We start from the raw sequence: 26665 nt of genomic DNA, 5'->3' as shown, positions 1-26665 counted from the left end.
CAAAGGTTCTCAAAAATGAAGTTACGTGAAAGGATTTACAAATGCAAAACTTACTTAACACATATATGGCATTCTCTCTTTTCTGGAACAAGGTAGAATATTAAAGAAAACCACATATACTGAAGAACGTACATTATGTGAATAATGAAATTAAATATTCAATAAGCCTGAAATGACACCTAATATGCAAATATGAGAAGAGAAATGCAGAGAAAGGGGTACAAATTAAATCTGAAAACTTACCCTCTTAATAGACTCATTCTCCAAGGAGTGTGAATTATATTTAGAAGTTGGTGCAGAAGCCATACTGGAAACTCTAGCAAAAAAAGACAACATTCAATATCAGCAGATTTTGTATGCAATTTCCAACAATGCGGCATCTGAGGTTTAAATATTGCAGCTGAGAACAAATGGTACTACACTCGACAGGCCCCATTTCCGTAGTAGTCTCCAGGGAGAACGAGACACACAAGGGACTCACCACAGCACACAGCACAGGTCACGTGAAAGAGCTCCAACAAATATATAGGGAACTGGGCAAGAACAGAAAAGGGCAGCTAAGTGTACTTGGGGGAGCTCAGTGGGAGACACTACACATACCCCCAGAATGGTTATTCATAGCGTTCAAATTGTCATCTCAAAAAATGCACTGTTTAGTAATTGTGCACCAGTCCTCAAATTTCCACACTTCTTAATTTTTAAAGATCATTTAGAAGCAGCCAAGCAGATTGGTAAAAAGGGTAGACAACTGAACTCACACTCTTTTCGCCTTTAAGAATTCAGTCTTCTCCAAATTGAGGCAATTTAAAGTGGCATGGACTTGATGGAAATCAAATTAGCAAGATTTGATTTGATCAGTATTTTCCAGGGAAAGTTTATACTTCATTTAAATAATGCATATTCATCACAATTCAGGCATAAATGAAAGCATCGTATTCAGAACATACACAGTATTTTAATGCAAGGATTTAGACTTGCGAAGACTATTGCAACAACAGAAAACTAAGTGATGCTTTAGTTATTTTATTTCTCAAAGTTAATGACACAAAGAGATCTGTATGAAGTCACTGGGAGGTGAACCACATCAACTAGGTGACTGTGGATATTTATGGGATCTTTTTTGCCAGGCTCATTAAAAAAGCAACCACACAAAATCTAGCATGGCTAATATTAACACACCTTGGCGCAAAACCTAGAGATGTGATAGCTGCACAGTGCCAATCACTGTCCATAAGTAAGGCCCAAGAGAGGTGACAAAGATGCGCGTAAGGGTAACCACCAGGATAATGAGGCAAGGACAGCTACAGGAGGACATTCTTACAAGATTAAGACTCACCAAGGGCAAGGCCGGGCATCCATCTAGGTCACGGCTGCATCCTGGCACACAGCTGGCCCTCATAACTATTTGGTCAATGAATGATTATGTACAAGATACACAATACTGTGAAACATGATGGGGTGAGCTAGTACCTTGGTTCACCAAATCCTAAAAACAATGGACTTAGGGTGCTACCCTGAGGCTTAAAAATTAAAAATTATGGCAAAATAAAACGCTTCTTTATAAACTTAAACCTGCAACTATTAAGAAGTAGCGCAATCTAAAATTAGAAATAACTTTTTAGAAAAATTAATAATTTAAAAATGAGTGAAATTCAGATAAAAGCTTAGAAAAAATAGCTTCAAAAGACCTCTCTAACCTCAAGTTCAAATCCAAGCAAAATAACTCATTATTCTCAGAGACAGCAGAATGGAGGAGACAGACTAGTGAGAGCAAGTCAGATGTTTCTGCCCTAAAATTATTCTATGTACTAAACAAGATTATATACTTGAGGGACTTTCTTCAGTAACAGATATAAAATTACTTTTTAATAATCAGATACTATAGTATTTAAAACATTTTAATAATATAAGTCAATGTTTTCAAAAAACATTAAATTACTACTGTCAAGTCAATATAAGAAATTCAAAATGCTGGGGTATACAGTCAATTCAGTCTTCACTTTCCTGTTCGTATTTATAAGTCATAAAAGGAAGAGGACTCTTCCTATATTTTTCAATCCTCATTTAAAAAAACTTCAATTTAGGGGCACCTGGGTGGCTCAGTCGAGTGTCCCACTCGATTTCGGCTCTGGTCTCGATCTCAGAGTCGTGAGATTGAGCCCTGTGTCGGGCTCCTCACTGAGTGTAGAGTCTGCTTGTCCCTCTCCCTCTCCTCTCCTCTCTCTCTCTCTCTCAAATAAGTAAATAAATAAAATCTTTAAAGTAAAATAAGAAACTTCAATTTAAAATGAACTAAATATAACAGAGGAAAGTCCTCACATCCCCCTTATTTCTAACTACCTAACAAGATATAACAACTAGCTACACAAGTCACCCTTCTCAAGTGTACAATTTAATGGTTTCGAGTATACCCACAGTTGTACGGCCATCCCCAGCATCAGCGTTAGAACATTGTCAGCACCCCAGAGAGAAACTCTGTACCCATTAGTCATGTATCACTCCCCACTCCTCCTGACCCTAAGTGACCACAAATCTGCTTTCTATCTCTACAGATTTGCCCATTCTGGACATTTTATATAAGGAATCATATATAGTTCACCCTTAAACAACAAAGGCTTGAACTGCGTGGGTCTACTTACACATAGATTTTTTTTTAGAGTACTGTAAGTTTATTTTCTCTTATGATCTCCTTAAAAACATTTTCTCTAGCTCGCTTTTATTGTAAGAATACAGTATGTAACACAGACAACATAAAAAAATATGTGCTAATCAAATGTCTACACACTTACATGTGTATTTTCAACTGCGTGGGGGGCTAAGGCCCCTAACTCCCATGTTGTTCAAGGCTCAATGTAATACGCAGTCTTTGTTCAAGGGTCAACTGTAATAGGTCTAACGTCCTGATACTTTAGAGTTTCACCAGAAACTGCTATTATTAAAAGTTGGATCAAGCACAAATCTGAGAAATCCAGGGGTCCAAGTAACATGGGTCAGTTCCATGAGGTTTGCTTTAAAATGTCATAGGTGAACCTTTCTGGTGAATGGTTCCAATTGACCCCTGATGCACAGAAGCTGGAACAGCATGATGATGGAGAGCACAGATGTTAGAGCCAACTCCATTCAAATCCTGACTCTGCAACTCACTATTTGACCTTGGGCGGGTGATTCAACCTTCCCACTATTCAGGCCTTCAGCTGCTACTATCTCTGTGTTTTTGCAGCACAGATGGGCAAAATGAATACATACATGGGACGGGCTCAGAACAGGGTTCTGGTATATACATTAACAAATTATTAGCATTTTTTTTCAATTATGAAAGGATACTTATTGAATGCTGACCCTGTAAAAGATTATTCTACAAATTAGTCTTGACCCTATAAATACTAGCTAGAAAGTTAACTAGCACAGGGATAGTGCATGGCCAGCGATGACCTAGTTATAAAGCTTCTCTTTAAAAAGTACATGAAAATACCCTTTTGGTTACATTTTGCCCCAGGACCCCTAAAGATCGAGTTTTCATCCTTTTTATCTAAAAAAACACTGAATTTGGGCTACCCTGGCTTTAAAGTGAAATTGAAACTTAATTCCTATATCTATTTATATCTATCTACACACACACACACACACACACACACACACACACACACACACTACAGGAATCTAACCAAAGGTAGATATCTCTCATTTTTGATCGTGAAAAAAACTTTTGTCATGCTTTCAGCCCAATCCTCTATGACAGAGATGACCAGAAGAGCCCAGAGGATGTGTGAAAAGGACCGGTGCACGTTAATGGCAGGTCAGCTCTAGCCTAGGCCTCTGCACTAACACCAGAGTGTCCTTTCCACCCAGGGAAAAGTGCTTCCAAGTGTCTCTATTTTGAAGAAACCACGTTGGATGTGACTGGTGCCAATCCCAGCAGAAATGGAGTTTTAGACTAAGAAGTAGTTAGGAAAACTCAACTCATCTAGGCAAACAATCATTGGGGGCCCCAAACTCCTTCAAATAAAGTTACATGAAGGTGGCATTATTTAATAAATCAAATGTGAAAGTCACAAGACAACTAAACTCAAAGGTCTCATGGTGACACTCTTTGCCCCTCCTACACTGTCCTCCTCAGCTCTCTTCCCCATCTGTCTCCCACCCTCCACCCTTCTCTCTCTGCCTCTCTCTGTCCGTCTCTTCTCCCTAGCACCTGCCACCTTTCAGATAACCCGTTGTTACTGTCTGCCTCCCCCCAGCAGAATACAAGCCTCCAGCAGATGGGGATTCTGGTCTGTTGCACTTACCGCTGCAGTTACAGCATCTTTTGACGGTGCCTGGCACCCAGCAGGGACTCAGTAAGTGCTGGTTACATGAATAAATGGACTGGGCAATACAGAGCTGGCCCAAGACCTGAACCGTTGTTCACCCAGTATTTCATTTAAGCCAGAAGTTCATGCAACCTTAAGAAAATGGTAGAGCAAATCCTTGGCCAATCAAGATGCTCAAGGCAGGATGGCTCTGGGTAGCAGAGTGGCAGCACTAACTTATGCTGCTTTGAAGCAATTTGCACCACCAAGAACTGGAGTGCTGCTGGCCTCCACTATAGACTTTTCCCCTGAAACAGACCTTCCAAATTCAGGTAGGGAAACCTCTTCCCCCATACCCTGCTTCCAGACTAAGAACCTGTTCCCCTCGCTGTTGCATATGAAAAACAGAATTCCACAAAACACCTGCAGCAGACATAACTATAAACACTTTCAAACAAAGGTGGGCCATCTTTGCCCTTATTATATACATCTCAAAGCAGTAGAATTAGAAAACAGTTTCGATCTCCACCTCATAGGGCCTTTGTAAGCAAAATCTAAATTCCAATGGAAGCTCTAGTTCCCATGGTCACCTGACTGGAGATCAATGGCCCTCAATCAGTGGTCTAGGCGAACTTCCCATGTACAGTGATAAAAGGTATGCAGGCCTTGTTTGGATTTTACTCAGTGTGCTTTCTTACTCTGTGTTGACGTGTAAATGAAGTTTAAAGATAGTTTTTCTCTGGAGGCTCCCTTGAAAGCTGTGGAAAGCTACCCAGTCTGAAAACCCACTTCTAAAGCCTGCCAGTGAGCAAGAAGTTGTGCGCAAGCATCCTCTGGGTCCAGAAATACAAATCTTTCTGAAGGCGCTCTCTTTACTTGGAAGTCTGTTTTGGAAAAAAAAAAAAAAGCCACATACTTAGGACAGTGCTGCTTAATACCACTAGACCCAATGCTCCCTTTGTTATTAAAGCAAATTCCCGTAAAGCCCCCTTTGCTAGCCTGAAATGAAAACCATAGATATTATCAACCTACACACAATTTCAACAAAAAATCAATATAGTGCCTAAATTCTAGTATAAAGGAGAAACAAAAGGACAGTGATTTATGATAAAATAATGCATTTTTCTTTTAAAAATTTTACTTTAAGATTTATTTATTTGAGAGAGAGAGAGAGAGAGAGAGAGAGAGAGAAGGTGTTACACGCGAGGAGGAACGGCAAAGAGAGGGAGACAAGCAGACTCAGGGCACGATCCCAGGACCTTGAGACCATGACCTGAGCCAAAACCAAGAGCTGGAAGCTCAACCAACTGAGCCACCCAGGCGCCCCTAAAAAATTTGTTTAAATAATGTATTTTTCAATACATTACACTAAAATAAAAGCACCCCCCATTTCCAATTTGGCCTCTAGGGGGAGTGTCACCCCCAATGAGAAGTACTCAAGAATTCCCTTAGGTACCTGGAGTGCCTGTATACACAGAATTTACTAAATTAACTTATTCTGATTTTTGCATTAAAGTTGCTTTGACTACAGACCACCGAGGAGGCAAGAATATGAAAAGGATGCCTTGAGAAACCACTCTGCACAAAAGGGAAAATGTTCCTATCCCAGCCATTTTGAGACCAGGTACACTATCAATTCAAGTTCCATATGTGCTCAACCCACATGAAAACAAACGATGCTCTGTAAAACTACGAGTTTATCTCATTTTTATACATCTTCCTTCGCACAGGGGTTGGCAAACTTTTTCTGTAAAGGGACAGACAGTAAATATTTTAGGCTTTGTGGGCCATCTGGACTCTCTTACGGCTCCTAAACTCTGTTGTAGCATTAAAACAGCAAAAGGCAGGGTCGCCTCACTGGCTCAGTCCGTAGAGCATGCGACTCTTGATCTTGGGGGCATGAATGAGTTCAAGCCCCATGTTGGGCATTGAGCTTACTAAAAGAAATAAATAAATAAAACAGCAAAAGGCAATAGGGAAATGAAGGGGTGTGCCTGTATTCCAGTAAGATTTTATTTACAAAGACAGGCTGTCACCCTCTGCCTTAAACTATTAAAATAAATGATTTCCAAATGAACTTTCTTTGCCCAAAGTTAACAATCGTGCCCTTTTAAACTAAAACATAAGCTATTAGCCATCCCCCATTCGTAGCTTATACCTTATAAAAATACACTATGACCAGCTGCAAAACTGTGTGATATGGTTGAAAAAAAGAAAGGGATTCTGTATTCAGACCCGTCTGTGTTTCAAATCCCAACGCTGCGGCTTGATTAATAATAATAGTTATGCACCGTTGGACAAACTACAGTTCCTGGTCCATGAAATGCGCATGATACTACCACAGCAGATGGCAACACGGAGGCACTCAAATACTAAGTCTCCTCCTCCTACGAGAGATGTATGATGAACTCTAAGTCATTCCTCAAACTGGTGCTAATGCACTTGGCTGGAATTTCCATAAAATATATGATGTCTAACACTGCCTAACCATCCTGCACACACACTTTCTAAGATGATCCACCTGATCTTGGCGAGGCTCTGAATAGCTTTAAAGTAGTTTATCCTTAAAGCATGCCGACTTCCATTAAAAAAATAGAAAAACAGAACACCTGACTCCTAGCCCAGGGACACTTTCCACGGGATCCCTAACATGAGGACCTCACCTCATTACCTTCTATTTTGGCTCAAGGATCTAGAAATATGCTAGAGGTTTCTCAGAGTAAATCTCTGCTTATCCCACAACAGTACCTGCCCCCACAACAGTACCTACCTTGTCAAGGCAAGTGGCTTATTGTTCAAATAGACACGTCACACATATGCATCACAGCTCCTCAATTTGTCTCAGCTCAAATCTCAGGGCTAAAGGGGTTTCATTTTGATGATTCTTCTTTGGAAATTACAAAATGTTAAAAAGTATTTCATTTAGAAATTCACTCTTTGTATCAGTCTGATATTTACTATTCATTTTATTTTTTAAAGATTTATTTGAGAGAGAGAGAGAGAGAGAGCGAGAGCAATAGAGTGTGAGCAGGGAGAAGGGCAGAGGGGCAGAGGGGCAGGAAGGACAAGCAGCCTCGGGCACTGAGCCCGAAACGGTGCTAGATCTCACAACCCTGAGATCATGACCTGAGCCGAAATCAGGAGTCCGACACTTAACCACTTAACCGACTGAGCCACCCAGGTGCCCCTACTATTCATTTTAAGATCACAATACACTTACTTCTACTTCTTTAAATGCTGCAAAGACCTGTGGCTAAAAGCAATACAATTCAGATCCAGTGTACAATGCTTTTTGAATCATTTTTTCCAATGGTTAGTGATGGATTTGAACTGATCCACTCACCCTATTACTTGGTTCCCCTCATGACAAATGGCACATCAAGACAGCTGATTGGCTTCAGCAGCATGAGCGGTGGCCATGGAACAAGGTAACTTTCAAAATGCTTCCTGAATTGAAATGGTATGCTATATAAACTCTTAGAAAAGTCAACTACCATCAGGTTCACTTTTTTTAATGTAAAAAGGCTACCTAGTAATATCACATACACTTAAACAAATCATTGAATCCACCAATGGATTTTGTAACTGTCAAATACCTGCCAGTAAACAAAGTTTTAAAATAGGAACAAGATCAAGTTCCCCATCCACCTGCCAATTTCAAAACTCATGAACCCAGCTAATGTACTCCATGATAAAACTGCATTTTGTTGAACTATTTTTTCCTGTGAGAAACTACTGCAAAAAGTCCACTTTAAATTTGTAAGTGAAAAGTACCTTCTTAAGCAAAAGTTAAGACCACTAATTGTCGAAGGTCAGAGTAAACATAGGGAAACAGTCAGCACTACGGTAGTAATGAAGGTGCCTGTCCAGAACATCTCCTTACTCTCCAAGGACCTTCTCAGACTGGCGTTCCTGACAAAGATTCCTCCAACCGGAATCAGTGGTGAAGGGGGAGGGATGGAAAGGAACTCAAGGGCAGATGTGCAGTTCCTAGAAAAACAGGGAGAGGATGGAAGGCCGAAGATGATAACCTTCCACTCAGACCAATTCCTCCAGTCCTCCAGGCACTTTTACTGGAGGCAGCACAAGAGCCTTGTTGGCCCTGGGTCCTTATTTACCTGCTTCAAGATACAGGAAGCTTTACCTGACATCCCCGTGGGCACGGGTGCGTGCGCACGCATGCGCACACGCGCACACACACACACACACCCCCCCCACACCTTGCTTCTCCATACGTTGTACAGATTTCTAGTATTTCACTTCTCAGGCTGTACTGTACTTATCCATTGACACTTTGTGCTGTTCCATCTGTGCTTCCTAAGGGCCAGGGCTGTTTCACCTTGTGGCACCAGCACGCAACAGCCTGGGCACTCAGTCTATGAATCAATGAATACAGTATTACCCTCACAAACTTTCATTACTTTGGAGACATTAGTCTTCAGCTATTAAAGGTACCCCTCCCTCCCTCCCTAGGGCTGATTTTTGTGTTTATCGCTCCTTTGCATATCTGTGTCATTTTTCATAAATATAAATATCCCTAAGTGATGTTGCTTTCATGTGGTTTTGGCCTTTTACACATAAATGAAATCATTCCACATTCTTCTGTCTGTTTTGCTCACACAGCATGGTTGGGAGAGCCATATACGTAGACGTGCGGAGCTATGTTCCACACATTTTCACTGCCACACAGAAGTCCGTTGTTTCACACCACGTCTTCTGAACTGGTTCCAGGTTTTGCTATTACAAACTCTTCTGCTACAAACATCTTATAAATGTCTCCCACTTCTGGCACAATTGTAGGAGAACTGCAATGGTATTTTTGTGTCAGATTTCCCAATACCTTTGTCTGATTTGCTGTAAATATATTTTTGAATTATATGGAGAAGATGGATAATGGATGAAAATATAGGCAAACCAACCACTGGAGATGAAATCTCAGGGTCATCAACACTCTAATTCAAGCAGCAAGGGGGAAAAAGGCAAAATAATGGATGGCAATCTCTGAGTTTCCTGGGGCTACTCTAACAAAGTACCACAAACCAGACAGCTTACAAGAGAAATTTCTTCTCTCAAGTTCCAGAGGCTATGAGTCTGAAATCATGGTATCTGCTGGGCTATGCTCCTCTGAAGGCACTCGGGGAGGATCCTTCCTTGCTTCTTCCTAGCTTCTGGTGGTGGCTGGCAGTCCCTTGCATTCCTTGGCCTGTAGCTGCATCACTCCGATCTCTGTCACACAGAGTTGTCCCCATATGTCTGTGTCTTCACATGGTCTTCTTCTCTCTCATAAGGACGTTGGTCATATTGGATTAAGGGCCCACCCGACTCCAGTATGATCTCAACTAGTTATATCTACAATGACCCTATTTCAAAGTAAGGTCCCATTATGAGGCACTGGGGGCTAGGCCTAGCAACATATCTTTTAGGGGAATGCAATCCAACGCATAACAGGCAAGAGATTAGCTACAGAAATTAATAATCTACACAATGGTCACGTCAACATATGGTTACATTCAGGATAATTTAGTCTGTCAAACTGTCTATAAGGATTCACTAAGTACCTATTAAATTAACCAGCACTAAAATATTAATATAGCTTCTGAGAAAAAATAATGAAATGACACCAGGCTAACTATTTCTGAGGCACTCCTTGCTCAGCATATGTAATTATTTCCAAAGAGGTCCAAAATCAGTTAATAAATATATACTGGGCAACTACTCTGGACCACAGTAGGAAGTTCTAAAAAAAAACTGAGATATATCTTCAAGGAGCTAGCAACTGAGTTGGGGAGATGAATAAATATAAGTGAAATAGCAATGAAGGTAATGAATAGATAGAAATTAAATAGTAATAAAGCCAAACATACAGGTGATACTACAGTTAAAAATCAAAATAGAACATCTGCTCGTGGATAATGATCATGGCTTTCATTTACTGACCCCCTACTATGTGCCAGGCATTGTTCTAAGCATAGATGAACTCATTCGATCCCCCCACCCAACAACCTTAGAACCCTAGTATTACTATCTTCATATCAAAACACACAACCCCGGGAAATAGGAAGGTTAAAGAACATGTCCACCAAGAACTGTCAAAGCTAGAATTCAAATCCAGTCGGTCTGACCCTCTTGCCCACTAACAGATATTTGTGGCTCTGGTTCTCTGGTAGATGGTCAAATGAGAAATGAGGAATGCTTCATGCTTTCACAGCTGAATACAAAAGGTTTTTTTGGGAATGCCATTTCTACGTGATAAAACTGGATGGTCACAAACAGGAACTCTAGCCTCCATTTAACAGACGAGTAAACAAATAGTGCCTCTTCTCCCCACGTCCGTGTTTCGGAGGCACTGAACCAGTACCTTCTTTCTTGTTTGCCCACTGCGATATTACTTTGTATCATGGAAGAGTGTTTTCAAAATATATCAAAAAGATGGAAAAACTTCATTATTAGTGGACAAAAATCAAATAAAGACCCCATGAGGTACAACTGTGATGTAAGGGGCCTTTGTTAAAATGCCTAGCAGAGCATATGGAGCTGGAGTTCTTCAAAGCAGGCCCTTTTGGTGATGTGCACTTACTCCAGTAACACTGCCACTATTCAAAGTATTTTTTAAAAGATTCTATTTATTTATTTGAGAGAGCACACGTGAGAGAGCATGAGTGGGGGGGAGGGACAGAGGGAGAGGGAGAAGCAGACTTCCCACTGAGCAGGGGGCCCAACGTGGGACTCAATACTGGACTCGATCCCAGGACCCCAAGATCATGACCTGAGCCAAAGGCAGACACTTAACCAGCTGAGCCACCCAGGTGCCCCATCATTCAAAGTATTCTTCCAGTTCTTCTCTTGAAACTGCCTTTAGAGTTTAGAGCTACAGAAGACATCATCTCATGAATTTTATCACATCTCAGTTTTTCAATGAAAAATAATGCTTCCCACTGCATGGGTGCCCACTCTTTTTAACAGATGAGCCTCATTTTGGCCTGAAGCCAAATGCCCAGTCCTCACTCAAAGATTTGACACCACTGAGGATATTTTTTAAAAGGTACCTGAAGGCAATTCCAAAGAGTTCCAGAAACAGCCTGGATAGTTTTAGAGTTTCCTGTCCCTTCTCTACATGGGCCAGAAGGAAAAAGCAGCAGGTGAGGTTTTTGAATGTGGCCAACTGCTGCAAATGCTGGGCATGATACATCTTTATGAGTCCTCATTTACGAGAGCAGGTTGACCTTGAAGGTTAGCAGAGATCAGCAACAGGACTAGCTAGCCTGCTGAATAGGCAATTTGCCATAATAGTTAAGTGTCCAAAGGGATCTCCAAAGATTGGCTTCATTAGATGCCTTGGAGATTCAGAAAGAGAACGACATGCAGTGACCCAGAGTAGGGCAATTGGTCATAAGTACAGTGGTCAATCACCCAAGCCGTACAAGAAGGTGAAGGGCTGAACACATGAAAACACACACACACACACACACACACACACACACACACACACACACACACATATACTTCTGAAGCTTGGCACTATTAGCAGGGAGAAGGTTTTCATAGATGTGAGAAAATAATCTAAGGAAAAAGGGAGAAATAAAAAAGGCAAGGAGATGAAGAGGAACCAAAACAGGTGTCAGAAGGACAGCAAACAGAAGATGAAGAATCGCCAGTACTGTAACAATGACATATACACATCTGACAGAGAATTCTCAGGGCTTTTGGAAGGAGCAATATATGCTGCTCCATAGAAGAAAAAAAAATTCCCATGCTCCAGATGGAAATTCTCTTATCAACACCAGGAGGAAAAGATGGATAGTGGCGGTTGGTAAGGGATACTAATGTGGTGATTATGTCGAGTCGACAAGGCTATTCATGACGTATACCATCTTCCTAAAGCTTGTATCTGAGACATGGCTTCTACAAACATAATTCAACATCTAATCATGATTTAAAAAAAAAGACTCTCAGCAAACTAGGAATAGTCAAGAGCACCTATGAAAAACCTACAGCTGGGGCGCCTGGGTGGCTCAGTCATTAAGCCTCTGCCTTTGGCTCAGGTCATGATCCCAGGGTCCTGGGTTCGAGCCCCACATCGGGCTCCCTGCTCAGCAGGAAGCCTGCTTCTCCCTCTCTCACTCTCCGAGCTTGTGTTCCCTCTCTCGCTGTGTCTCTCTCTGTCAAATAAATCTTTAAAAAAAAAAAAAAAAAGAAAAACCTATAGCTAATATCATATTTAATGATGAAAGATGGAATGCTTTCCCACTAAGTGTGGGAACAAGGCAAGGGTGGTTGCTCTTATTGCTTGCATTCCATAGCTCTTAGAGATCCTAGCAAGTTTAATAAGGTAAGAAATGAAAGTCGTAACATATTGGAAGTAAAATCGTATTCACAGACAACATGGTCATGTATGCAAAAAATCCCAAGAATACTGTAGAAGAACTACCAGAACTGGTAAATAAATTTAGGAAGGTTGCAGGATATGCAGGTCAACATAAAAACCCATGATATTTGTATTGCTAGCAATGAACAAACGGACATGGAAGTGTAAAAAAAAAAAACATCTGCATAATATTAAAAAAATGAAATCTTTAGGGATACATTTAACAAAATGTATACAAGAACCATGCATGGAAAACTATAAAACACTGCTGAGAGAAATTAAAGAAGACCTAAGTACATGGAAATACATATCCCGCTCAAGGATCAGAAGACTCAATACTGGTATGATGTCAATATTGATCTAGAGATTTGATGCCATCCCTATGAAGTCCCAATGGGCTTTGTTGCAGAAACTGACAAGACAATTCTGAAATTTATATGGAAAGGCAAAGGACCAAGAATAGCCGAAACAACTTTGAAGGGGGGAAAAAAAAAAGTTGGAGTACTTCCACTATCCAATTTCCAGACTTACTAAAAATGCCTCAGTAATCAAGACAGTGTGATACTGGCAGGACTAGTTAGCCTGCCTAGCAGGCAGCTTGCCATAATAAAAAAGTGTCCAAAGGAATTGCCAAAGACTGGCTTCAGGATTAGACCCATCTTTTGGAGTTCCTAGCAACAGTCAACTGATTTCCAGCAAAGGTACCAAGGTAATTCAGTGGGAAAAGGACAGTCTTTTCCACCAATGATGCTGGAGCAATTTGCTATCCATATAGAAAAATAAGTGAATACTGACCCTTACTTCATACAATATACAAAATCGAGTCGAAATGAAGCATAGAAGTATTAGTTTTAGGGGCACCTGGGTGGCTCAGTCGGTTAAGCATCTGACTCTTGATTTTGGCTCAGGTCATGATCTCAGGGTGGTGAGATGGAGCCCCGTGTCGGACTCCACACTCAGCCTGCAGTCTACTTGGGGTTCTCTCCCTCCATCTCCCTCTGCCCTTCCCCCTCCACTGCTTGCACATGCTCGCTCTCTCTCAAATAAATAAATCTTTTTAAAAAAGTATCAGTTTTAGATTACTGCATAACAAACTTAGTAGTTGTAAACAACATACATTAACCATCATGCAGTTTCTGTGGGTCATGGGTCAGGAGTTGGCACAGGTTAGCTGGATCCTCTCCTCAAGGTCTCACAGGCTGTAAACTCAAGGGAAGGGGATTATACAGGGTATGAACCTGTGGGGGCGGGGGAGACATAAGAGATCTAAACATAAATAAGTACTAAAACTACAAAAGTCCTAGAGGGAGACACAAGGGAAAATCTTTATGAACTTAGGTTAGGCAAAGATTTCTTAGAACACAAAAAGCATAAACCTGAAGAGGAAAAAAATGATAAACCTGACATCATCAAAATTAAAAACCTTGCTCTTTCAAAGGCACAATTAAGAAAGTGAAAGGGTAAGCTGTAGTTTGAAAGTATTTGCCAATCATAGATCTCATAAAGGTCTTACAATCAAAATATATAAAAAAAACTCTTAAAATTTAATAAGACAGGCAATCCAATAAGAAACAGGCAAAAGATTTGAACAAACACTTCACCAAAGATGTACGAATGGCTAACGAGCCTGTGAAGACACACTCATTGCCCATCATTAGTCATTGGGAACATGCAAATTAAAATCACAGTGAGCTACAATTACACACCCACTAGAATGGCTACAATTTAACCAGACAGACAATAACAAGAGTTGAGGATATGGGCCCAAGCAGAACTCTCATACTTTACTTTGCTAGTGGGAATGCAAATTGGCACAAGCGCTTTGGAAAATAGTATGACGGTTTCTTGTAAAGTTAAACATACACTAAGCATACCGCCCAGCGATGCCCCACCTAAGTATTTACACAAATGAAAACACAAGTCCACACAAAGACTCGTAAGCAAATGTTCACTGCAGCTTTATTCACCATGGCCAAAAACTCAGTCAACTCAAATGTTCATCAACTAGTGAATAAACAACTGTGGAACACTGCTCAACAACAGAAAGTCACCAACTGTGGATCTGTGAGCAAACATGGATGAATTTAAAAAGCATTACGCTAAGTGAAAGAAGCCAACCACAAAACACTATATAAACCTACCCTCAACACATCTCAAAGACTTGCTGGTATTCAGACCACAGTCCCTAACCATAACGCAGTGAAGTTAGAAATCAGTTCTAAAAATATCTAGAAAATGTATTTGTAAATTTAAAAATATACTTCTAAACCCACAGGTGAATGAAATAATCACAACAGAAATGAGACTATCCTAGAACTAAATAATAATAATTCTAATGTTTTGAAACATCCAAACCACAAAATAAATCCAAAGAGAGGAGAAAATGAAGAGTGATTTCCAGGATATAATTTTAAGTGGGGGAAAAAAAAGAGGCTGAACGGTGTATGTAATATGCTTTTTTGGTGTAAGGGGGGGAAATGCAAATGTGTGTGTGTGCGCGCGCGCAGCACTCACAACAAACAAAACAGAAGAGTGCGCGCTTCGGCAGCACATATACTAAAATTGGAACAATACAGACATTAGCATGGCCTCTGCTCAAGGATGACACAAATTTGTGAAGCGTTCTATATTTAAAAAAAAAGAACAAACAGAAGGATAAACTAAAACCTAATAATGTTGATTACCGGGGACGGGGTGGGGGAAACAGAATGCCTGGCAAGAGGCAGGGAGGGAAGGCTTTTCAGAATACACCCTGATGTAAATTTAACTTTAAAATCATATAAAGGGGTTTCCTGGGTGGCTCAGTCGGTTAAGCATCTGCCTTTGCCTTCGGCTCAGGTCGTGATCCCTGGGTCCTGGGATGGAGCCCCGAATTGGGCTCCCTGCTCAGCAGGGAGTCTGCTTCTCCCTCTCCCTCTGCCCCTGGCTCCCCCTGCTTGTGCTCGCTCTGTCAAATAAATAAATAAAATCTTAAAAAAAAATAAAAATAAAACTATATAAAATTTTTACTCATTAAAAATCAAAAAGAAACTGGAGAATATAATTATGTTCATTCATTTCCACATACTGACAAACATACTGCATAACCACAACTGACAAACCTCTGGTAAGACTAAGAAAAAAAAAAAAAAGAAGACACAAACAATATTAAGATTTAAGGATGAAAAGACAGGGGCGCCTGGGTGGCTCAGTCGGTTAAGCGGCTGGCTTCGGCTCAGGTCATGATCCCAGGGTCCCGGGATCGAGCCCCGCATTCAGGCTCCCTGCTCGGCGGAGAGCTTGCTTCTCCCTCTCCCTCTGTCTGCCACTCTGCCTACTTATGCTCTCTATCTCTGTTAAATAAATAAATAAAAATCTTTTTTTTAAAGATTTATTTATGTATTCATTTGAAAGAGAGAGAATGAGAGAGAGAGAGAGAGAGAGAGAGAGAGAGAGAGAGAGAGACCACATGAGAAGGGGGAGGGTCAGAGGGAGAAGCAGACTCCCTGCTCAGCAGGGAGCCCGATGTGGGACTCGATCCAGGGACTCCAGGATCATGACCTGAACTGAAGGCAGTCGCTTAACCAACTGAGCCACCCAGGCGCCCAATAAATATAAATCTTTAAAAAAAAAAAAAAAAAGAATGAAAAGACAGGGGCGCCTGGGTGGCACAGTCGGTTAAGCATCCGACTCTTGGTTTCGGCTTGGGGTCATGGGAGTGCGCCCTGCGTCTGGCTCAGCACCAAGTCTGCCTGGGAATCTCTCTCCCTCTCCCTCTGCCCTTCCCGCTCCTTCTCTCTCTCTCTCTCTCTCTCAAATAAATACATCTTAAAAAAAAAATAAAAAGAATGAAAAGACAGACATAACCACACATAATGGCAGATATTAACTGGTAGTTTAACATCTTCCCACACCAAATACACCAGGCCCAGGTGGCTCTGGGGGCAAGTCCTACCAAACATTCAAGAATTCAGGTAATTCCAATCTTACAGGAACTTCCAGATACCAGAAAAAGGGAATGCTCTCACTCACTTTACAAGGCTAGCAAACTGACACTAGGCAAAGACAGTACAGGAAAGCCGAATCTCACTCTCAAATACAGATTTAAAAATCCTGAAGAAAATACTACCAATCAAGTCCGGGCAGTAAGAAACATGCTGGTTTCACCCCAGCAGGCAAACCGGGTTAATGCTACAATGTTGTATTAGAAAATCCCTTAAAATACTCCATCAGCTTAACAGGTGCCAAGAGGGAAAAAAAAACAGAGCTCCGTAAAGGCAGAAAAGGAGTTTGCTATCATTCAACATCCACTTAGGCCAAAACAAATATGCACTAGAACTGTGCCTACACAAAACCTCAAGTAAACCAATACTTCGTGGTGTAATACGGAAAACATGGTGCTTTCTCAAGTACAACTCCCTGGGCCCCACCCTGCACCCCCTGAATCAGAAACTCCAGGCTTGCCGCCAGGGAACTTGTCTTTTGGGAAACGCCCTCAGGTGATCCCGAGGCGGCTGGCTACCCAAAGTCAAAGTGCCAGCGACAGAGCCTGGGAACTCGCTGCAACTGAAGCCCGCTCTCCTACCCGGCAGACCCACTGAGTCAGAATCTGTGTTTGGACCCGAAGTGCGGGTTGTTCTCGGCTTACCCAGGCTGGAGACACGCTCCTATAGCAGCTGTTCTCGAGCTGAGCAGCAGGCGGAGCACTGAACAAAATGCACACCTTTGATCTCCCCCAAGATTAAGTACATATGAATGTCAGTGGGTGGGGCCTGGGCAGCAGGTCTTTAAAGCTCCCAGGTGATTCTAATGAGACCCAGCGCGCAAACCACTGACCTGCAGTATTCCAGCACATGGAAACTTCTATTTAGGGACTCCGCACCCTCTTGGGTGAGCCAGAGAAGAAGGGCGTGATCCTCGAGTTCTTTGCAGATACCGGTACCCGGGAAAAAAGCCTGCGTTTCACACATATACCACTGGTGAATTCTTTATACGGCTTACCAAATTGGAACAGAGGAAAGAATGGTCTTCAGTAAAGTGGGGATGTTGTGAGGATTCAAATGGGATGTACATGATCGCAACGGGCTAAGGGTTTGCCACAGGTTACACAGATCCTTAATGCAAGTTACCACGGAGGCGACCCCGGCTCTAACTGCTCTTCAGGCACTGACAGCAAATCTGATGACATCATCAGCAAATCAAGGCCAGGATGTATCTCTCAAAGCTGCACTGTCCAACACGGGGGCCACTAGTCCACGTAGCCCCTGAACACTTGAAATACGGCTAGTCCAACTTGAGGGGTGCTGTAAATGTAAAGTATGTGCCAGATGTTAACAACTTCATACAAAAAAAAGGGGAGGGGAGACCACTCACTAATCATTACACTGATTGCATGTTGAAATGATAATATTTTGGATCTACTAGGTTAAATATATTATAAAAATTGACTTCATCTGTTTCTCTTTCAATGCGGCTACTAGGAACATGGGTTACACATGTGGCTTGAATTATCTTTCTAATGGACCACAAGGTCTCAAAGGATCATGGGGAAGCCAGGATGTGAACTATTACTTAAACCAGCCTTTTCAAACTTTAATGTACATACAGATCACCTAGGGGTGTCATTAAAATGCAGATTCTTGGCTGGGTAGATCTGAGGGGCGTCAAATTCTGCATTTCTCCTAAGCTCCCAGGAGCCGAGGAAGGGCAGGAGCATCTGGACAATTAGCAACAAGGAAAAACTGTTTTGTGGCACAGAGGTGATGGGGACCTCTGGAGAAATGATCATGTCATGTCAGAGCTGGTAACAGTAAAGAAAGGAAATGGGTTGCACTCAGCCTCAACTTTAAAAACTCAGCTGTTCGGCCTCACAGCAAGAACTATAAAGAGGTGAGGGCCAGCTCCAATTGCCCTCCATCTAGGGACTCCCTTTCTCTCTCAGATGTGGAAGCATCAATGTGGGCAAGGAACATGTCAGGACCAGAAAGCTCAAAACGGAATGTCCACTGAGCTTTTGCATATCCTGCCCGCCACATAACTAGTGTCAAGGGCAGTGGTCTCCTCGGGTCTCCCTGAAACCAAGTGCGGATCTTCCTTGTCACTGTGACCCACCCAGTACTACTGACAAGCATGGCTGGGGGTCACTGCCCTGCAGGAGCATTTCTCCTTTTAGCAAAACAGCTCAGGTCAATTCTAGGACTGCCGGAACGAACCCTGACAGCACAGTCCCTGTTCTCCTGAGGCCCCACCTAAGTCATCTTGGGGCCGAAAAGGAACTTAAGGCTCAGACGAGGGCATTTCAAGTGCCACCATCTGTGCCACGAATCCCCTTTATGGCCACCTCAGCCTCAAGAGCTCCCCTGAAGGGGAAAGCATGGTGCCGTGACATAGCAGCCCGTTCCGTTTTAAGAGGCTCTAGGAAACAATGCTTCCTTCTCACGGAAAGCCCAAGGACATGATACCAATATAGAACAATTATCACAAGTTAATGAAAGGACATCACTGTGTTGTCAAGGTCTGTAGGCAAGGGAATGAGAACAGAATGAGTTACAAACAAGTTACTTTTATTTTTACTTTCAATTATTACCCTTCAACTTCCCTTACCCCTTCCCACCCCCAAACATACCAACAAGCAAAACAAAAATGAACCTATTCTAAAACTGCTCATGACAATAGTCCAAAAATCCAGAGGCTGGGAATGCAACGTGTGAGACCTCTCCCATCACTGGACTCAAAGAACTTTCTTATTCATCTGCTAATGGACCACAACAAGGAAGGCTGAGCATGAGCTCCATTTCATCTTGCAGTCAGGGGATATGGTCTCTGTACATACAACCGAATTTGCTGAAATGGACACATCCAAACAACTCTGAACTATCCCTTCCTTGTCCAGTTCAAGTCAAAGAGCATGTACTAAATGTCTACAGTGTGTGGAGGGCCATGTTAGGTTTCACCTGCCCAGGAAAAAATGTCTCCAACCTCAGCCCCTTTCTGCACAAGCTTGGAAGATGAAACAAGTAATGCTGAAATATGCAGGTATTACATATCAAGACAAAGAGGGGGGACGCAGCAGTACTGGATGAACACGAGTACGTGACATTTCAAAGAGCTACTTATGGAGTCATTTCAAGATACTGAGAAGCAACTTCAAAGAACGAGAAAAGAGCATTCTGTTTTGGTTCTGTTGGAACAAGAAAGGCAGCATAGACCTGGAGAGCAATCAAGGCCCTGTATTTCTTCCCATCCTAAGCCCCTGAGTGAGAGCATCCAGTCTAGTATGGATGGAGGAGCTTGGCAGGGCCTCAAGCTGCACTGAGGAGCTAATGTAAGGTGTTGATTTGAAAAAGGAAAGATTTTCATTTTGAAACACTTGAGAAAAAGGCAGGCAATATTCCCTGGTGCAAGAGATCGCCTTGCTATTGCCCTGTCATTGTTGGTTATGCAGTACTACCATTTTAGGAATCAATAAAATGGAAGCTCGTGAGTACCAACGGCTTCAGGTCCATTTGAGAGAGGCAATCAAACACTTGCATACTTCAATGCTGACAGAAGAAGGAGAGCAAAGCAGAGAGGCTGCACCTACAGCTATGGAGGAGGGGGGCCAAGAACAGGAAGGACCCTGCTCTCTTACACCAGTTCTCCATATAGCGACGGCCTATATAATACATGAATGCAATAATAATAATAATAATGCTGCACAGCCTACAAAGGGGTACTGATGTACATTTGATTCTCTGGAAAGCTCTGAGAGCTTGGCGGGGCTCACTGCTCTGTCTTACAAATGGAGGAGACAGCAGCAGTGAAGTAAAATGACTTATCCAATGTCACAGAGTTAAGAAGGGGCAGAAATGGGACTTGAACCTGGCTTCCGTAATCCAAACTCAGGAAGCTTTCGGCCACCTCACACAGACAAGGGGCTCCTTTACCATTTCTTGTTCCTCAGATAGAAACAGAAAGAAAGCACTAGTGCATGATGCCAGTGTTCTAGAGGTGCCTGCTGCATTCTTAAAAAGAAAAGGATGAGACTGTCTAGGTGCTCAGGTGGAAAAATACACTGTAAACATTTAACGTGAAAAACTGTCCTCCAACTACAGGATGGCAACTGGATCTCACCTAACTCCAACTGGGTCTCCTGGTACCCTCCTGCTTTCGAAGCAGAGGAACTGGAAGAAGGCCTTTCTTGCTCTAGTCATGTTTGTAGAAACAAATAAAATATGGCCTCAAGTAATTTCTGAGTCCCAGTAGTAAAGGGAACTTAACACTGCAGGGACTGTGGGCACTGCTGCCAATGTCACCTGAAACTAAAAGCTCGAGTCAACCATGAAATGCAGAGAAATGGCTAGAGAAAAATCACGCTTACTGGATGTCCAAAAGTGTATTAGGACATGTCTAGAATCATTCTTTCTCTTTAAAAGCAAACAAGGGGGGGGCCCCTGGGTGAAGTGTCGGACTCTTGATTTCAGCTCAGGTCATGATCTCAGGGTCCTGGGATTGAGCCTCCTGTCAGGTTCCATGCTCAGCAGGGAGTCTGCCTGGGATTCTCTCTCTCCCTCTCCCTTTGCCCCTCCCCCTATTTGCATGCTCTCTCTCTCTCTCTCTCTCTCAAATAAATAAATCTTTAAAAGCAAACAAGGGAGTTCCATGTAGTCCTAGTCAGTAACAGTTAACTTTTCTTGAGTGCGTGCTATGTGCAAGACACTATTCTAAGCACTGGACATAGATTAGCGTTCAGTCCGGCCAACAACCCTTTGAGGCAGGTACTATTCGTATTATTATTTTCATTTTACAGGTAAGGACACTGAGGCACAGGGGTAAGTAACTCACCCAAAGTCACACAAGTAATATTAGAGCCAGGATTCAAATCCAGGGTCAATACCTTACAGGCAAATGGCAGCCCCTCTCCCTCCCCCATCTGCCAAAAAAGAATAATGAACTGAGAAACTAGAAAATAAAGAAAGCAGAACTTCAAAGAGGTCAGATGCAGGGAAGGGAAATTACTAAAGAATAATGAAAGCAACCTCTTATTCTTCTATAAAATGAAAAAAAAAACTTTAGAAATAACAAGAAACTCTGGCCTTTGAAATCCTTTGGCAGTTCAAAATGTCGCCTACTAAGCCTTGAAGAGGCTCTGCTTTTCTCTTGATTTTGGAGCCTTCAATAAGAGCAAGAACCACATGTTCTTTCAGTGGTTTTTAAAGTAACTACATTTTGTTAATCCTCCTTTCATTTTGGAACAAAGAATATTTGAGTATTTGTTTATAACAGTCATTTTTTAGAACCTGTAAAAATGAAAAAAATTTGCTTTGAAGCCACTGAACATACAGAATATGAGAGAAGAGGTACTAAACAGATGAACTTGTATAGTAAGCCACCATGCATGCCATTTTACTAGCGCTTTAGTTTTTAAGAAGTTGAATGCTTCTTTACGCTACAGCTAACATCAAAATGAACTCGTTTCTTTACAAACCACACAACCCAAAGATTGACAATGGTTTCAGATGGTAGTTCTCAGTACAAACCAGAGTGCAGGAAAAGAAATCTCTGTGTAAGGTAGCCTGAGGCAGGAGACACTGGCATGAAATCAACAAGGAATACTGACCTCAGCAGAGCCTTCTGTAGCTAGAGTAAGGGAACTACTGAGACAGGGAGCGAGTGGAAGACCACCTCCCTAGGTGTTTGAAAGCACTTACTGTTTGCATGTAAGAGAAAAAAATGCAAGTAAAAATGAGGCTGGCATGAATTTATGATCCAAGAGGCAATCACCAGAGAAATGATGACTCCATAGAATCTCTTTGATTTAGACAGATTTACTTTTGGATTTCATTATTTGCTTTAATGGAGCAGCAGCTGACACTCTTAACAATTCAATGTAATTCCCAAGTCACTCTCAAACATGCCAGCCTGTTTTATTGACATCATAGAGTTTCAGAGCTCTATTTTTCCGTATAGTGCTCATCTCCACTAGAAAATATATCATTGCTTATTATTATTTTTTTTTTTTTACTGTCTGCTTCTCCACGCGTAAGTTCTGTAAGGCAGGCACTTAATGGTGCTGTGTGCAGGCACACTATGGGCATTCTGGGTTTAATGGGTAAATGAAGCCGCTGACAACCTGATAAATATAAGTTAGAACTTTAAGGTAAGGAGACCCAACTGTTTAAAAGCATTTCATAACTAGAATCTAAAAGCCCCAATGAATCTTCTCTACTTTCACTGGTTTGAATCTACTCCATGGTGTGGAATCTCTCAAGGATAAGATATGGTTTTGTGAAACAGCCAAAAGTCATTGAGTCAAATCTGGTGAGTAATAAGTGATCGTGCCCAAAATACATGTTGGATGAAAGCAAAATGTGTCTATAAATTAACACGCCTAATTGCCTTATTTGGCTGATAAACTGGTTTTGAAGGAAATTCAAAATGGTTTGAACTAAAGCAAAATCACTGGCTCGATCTCAAGGCTCTAAGGTGGATACTTTACAAGGAACAAAACTAAGCTGTGATTAAAAAAAAAAAAAAGTACCCGGGTTACACAGAGGCCAAGATACTCCCCAGAGACCTGACTTGTGATGTTAGCTTTGCCATTAGGTTGCCCCAAATCTTGGGTCATATTATTACAATATTATACAGCGTTACACTCTCTGGGCCTCAGTTTCCCCATCCTGGAAACGAACAACTAAGAACTTCAAGGTCCCAGTCAATTCTAATATGCCATGATTTCATTCTTGTGAAGATCTATTATGTCTATTTAAAAACCAGTCACAATTCACTACACTTCATACTTAGTATGCGTCTATAAAGCCCATAATATAATCTTTGCAGCAGATTCATTTCATATTTGATTAGGCAAAAACTAAAATTAGTTTTCACTTCCTGAGCGCAGCAAAAGACAGTTAAGGGAGGCAACCCGGCAAAGGGCGCTTGCTCGTGCCTGTGCACACTTCCGACTGCGTATCAGGGAACTAACCGTTCCCTCTCAGATCTCCTCTCAACTGTTGCAAAAGCAGATAAACCTCCCGTGCGTGACACCGAAACTCTGTTAGAGAGACCCCATGGGGCTTCCCAGCCAGCACCGGGCTGCGGCCGCTCCGCAAGACCCACTAGGGATGCGGCGGGCACCCACCCCAGGCGGAGGGCCAAGGCGAGGACCAGCCGCGGCGCGTCGCCTGGGAGGCAGGACGGCCGCCCAGCCGGGTCGCCGCTCCAGGACGGGGAAGCAAAGTCCGGGGAGCGGCCGCGACGCCCCCAGAGTTCCCCCCTCGGCCCCGATCCCCGTCCCGACCTTCGCCCGTCGCCGGCCCGGGACCTTGGGCGGGGAGAACAGGAGCAAGCCAGAGGCACCTGCCTGCGGCTGCCCGGCCTCACTCAGCCCTGGCCGGCAGGGACAGCGAGGCGCTTGGGCGAACCCCCCCCCACCCCACCTACACCCGCGGGTGCAGCGAGGACCCGCCGGACCCGTCGGCCCGGGGAGTCCCAACTTCCTCCTCCCGGCTCTCCCACCACAGGTCCCCGCAGCGCCCGGCTCAGAGCCAGGCCAGCCGCGAGCGCGCACCCACCTCGGGCTCCGGACACCACCGCCGTTGCCAGGCTGCTCGGCTCCCGGGCCCCGCTCCGCCCCCTCCAGGGCCCGCCCCCTGCGGCCTCCCCGCCTCTGGCCACCGCCCGCCGCCCTCCTCCCCGTGCCGGTTGGTGGGGGTGCATCACGTGACATGGGTGAGGCGGGCGGAAGGCGCCGGGAAAGCCTCGGCAGCCGCCCCGAGGGGCGGGGCTCTTCACCCGGGAGGCTGCTGGGAAGCCCTCTTTGAAAGGTCCGGCGCGTGGAGGCATCTGGAAGTTGTAGTTCTAAATACGATGCCAGTGGGCAGGGCCCAGATGCTAGGAGCCGCCCCTGTGAGGGAAGTTGGAGTAGAAGCCGGACGGAGGCCGCTGGGAAGCGTAGTCCCAGGACTCCTCTGTGTCCCCTTGTTTTTTTTTCCAATAAAGGGGAAAGACGGAGGGAAAACTTCTCTAGATAAAACTTTAGCGGATGTAACTAAATGGAGCTGTTATTGGGCACATAGGGTGGGCTGCGTGAAGTTGAGATACTATAAGGGGAAAAAAAAAAGAAATTTCACTGACTCTGGCACAGAATCTACAATTCACAAACCGAATGAACAGCTGAGGTGTACTTCGTGCTGTGCTAGCATCTTTCCAAGAACTCTCTTGAGACTTAGTGAAAGGAAACATTTCAGGACGAAGTTCCTTCTGCTTTTCTGAGGTTTGGGGCAGGCGACCATTAGCACAGTAAAAAGAAAGGAAAAGGGAAAAAAAACCGGAAGACATCTTCAAGAAGACAATTCCATGCGCAATCAAATAAAACAAGCTTAAGGTGACACATAGAAGAATCGGTGTAATATTCCTTGTGCTGCATAATAATGATATATATATATAATATATATGAGCAGTTCAAGTAAATGAAGGTAAATAGGAGCACTTCAACATCTTTTTTTCCTCTTATATTTGTTAGTACTCCAGTATCTAAAAAATTGTTTTACCTGATACCAGTGTGTGTATTCATATGTATTTATATACAGTCGTATATCACTATATGTATACACACTATACACACAAATACACACACACACACACACATTAAACCCACTGCAGAGTCCAGACTTCTTAAATGAGTAACAAGGCCCTTCAGGCTCCAACCCACCTATTCTCCCAATGTGCCTCTTCTCTCTCCTCGCCCCAAATTCTGGTCTAATCACAGAGAACTTCTTTCTCTTCTCTGGATGCACCATGTTCTCTCCTCCTTCCAGCCCTTTGCACTTGCTGTTTCTTTCTCCTGGATTGGCCAAACTCCTGGAAGGGCGGCAGAATAGCACTTGTTCCTGGGCCAGGAAGAATTAGCCCTCGCAGAGCCCTTCTCATCGCCCTGATGTCATCATTTGCTTACATGTCAGCCTGCCAATTCCCCTCCCCAGACTGTGAACTCCTTTGAATCACATTCACAAGAGTGCTCAGTAAATGCTTCTTGATTGCATGCATTGCATGCCAGAGCGGCTCCCTGGGGGGCTACTGAATAATCTGTGAGTCTTGGAGCAGAGGAAGAGGGGAAAATGTGGACTGAGAGAGGGCAGCAGCTGGGGGTGGGGGAGACCTTGCATGCAGTAGGCACTGTATTCAAGGATGAGGCTGAAGCCCTCTGCTCAACCAGGGGATGGGCGCTGCAGAGCAGAGACACTTCTCATCCTAAGGAGGTTAGCCCAGCTCCAGCTCTGAAGGACACAGCTCAGGCAGAAAGGCCCAGTAAAGAAGAGCAGTCTCTGGCCTGTGGAAGGCAGACAATGGCCCCAGCCTCACAGTGTAGGTGCGAGGATCAAGTAAAAGAAGAGGTGAAAGCACTTTGTAAACTAAACATTGAGCACTACAGGGGAGTGGCCACCTGGCCATGGGTGAGGTTGCTGTATTCTTTTTTTTTAAAGATTTTATTTATTTATTTATTTTTAGAGAGCACATGTGCGAACAGGGGGAGGGTCAGAAGGAGGGAGAGAATCTCAAGCAGACTCCCTGCAGAGCATAGAGCCCGAAGTGTAGAGCCCGAAGTGGGGTTCAATCCCATGACCCTGAGACCATGACCTGAGCCGAAATCAAGAGTTGGATGCTTAACCAACTGAGCCATCCAGGCTCTTAAACCCTCCCCCGTTTGAAAAAATATTTATTTATTTGAGAGAGAAAGAGAGACACAAGCAGGAGGGGCAGAGGGAGAGGGAAAGAGAATCTCAAGCAGACTCTGCACCGAGGGCACAGCCTGACACGAGGACTGAGCCCGGGGCCCTGAGATCACCATGACCTGAGCTAAAATCAGGAGTCGGCCACTTAACCGACTGCACCACTCAGGCGCCTCAGATCCCTGTATTTTCGACCGCGTCCTGCTCTCTCTCAGGCTGGAGCTGCGTCTCATAGTTCGAAGTGTGTGTGTGAGTATCTGTGTGTGTGTGTGTTGGGGGTTCTTCAGGCTTCCCTGCATTTTACACACACACACACACACACA

At 43.3% G+C, this 26665-nt stretch overlaps 1 protein-coding gene and 1 non-coding gene across 7 annotated transcripts in view; one reads left to right on the top strand and one right to left on the bottom strand.

The window, feature by feature from the left end:
* MTM1 (myotubularin 1) overlaps positions 1 to 24253 on the bottom strand; it is a 95420-nt gene extending 71167 nt beyond the window's left edge. For 2 of the 6 annotated variants that reach the window (XM_025862798.2, XM_025862802.2), the window contains exons 1-2: positions 24186 to 24253; positions 244 to 316 (exon numbers count right to left, since the gene is read on the bottom strand). In XM_025862798.2, the coding sequence (XP_025718583.1) occupies positions 244 to 306 (63 nt within the window). In that variant the 5' untranslated portion in view covers positions 307 to 316; positions 24186 to 24253. Of the gene's footprint in view, positions 1 to 243; positions 317 to 17469; positions 17612 to 24185 lie in introns of those variants that run through there. The other 4 variants (XM_073887871.1, XM_073887873.1, XM_025862797.2 and 1 more) reach the window with 3 other exon arrangements.
* Positions 15187 to 15288, top strand: LOC112816441 (U6 spliceosomal RNA). Its single transcript, XR_003206178.1, has one exon. It is a non-coding gene; the product is annotated as a U6 spliceosomal RNA (small nuclear RNA).
* Positions 24254 to 26665: the final 2412 nt, after the last annotated feature.

The sequence above is a fragment of the Callorhinus ursinus genome, unplaced genomic scaffold (genome assembly GCF_003265705.2).
Source record: "Callorhinus ursinus isolate GAN/ISIS: 27379988/994484 unplaced genomic scaffold, GSC_fseal_2.0 scaffold84, whole genome shotgun sequence".
NCBI lineage: Eukaryota > Metazoa > Chordata > Mammalia > Carnivora > Otariidae > Callorhinus > Callorhinus ursinus.
This window is presented reverse-complemented; position numbering and strand designations above follow the sequence as displayed.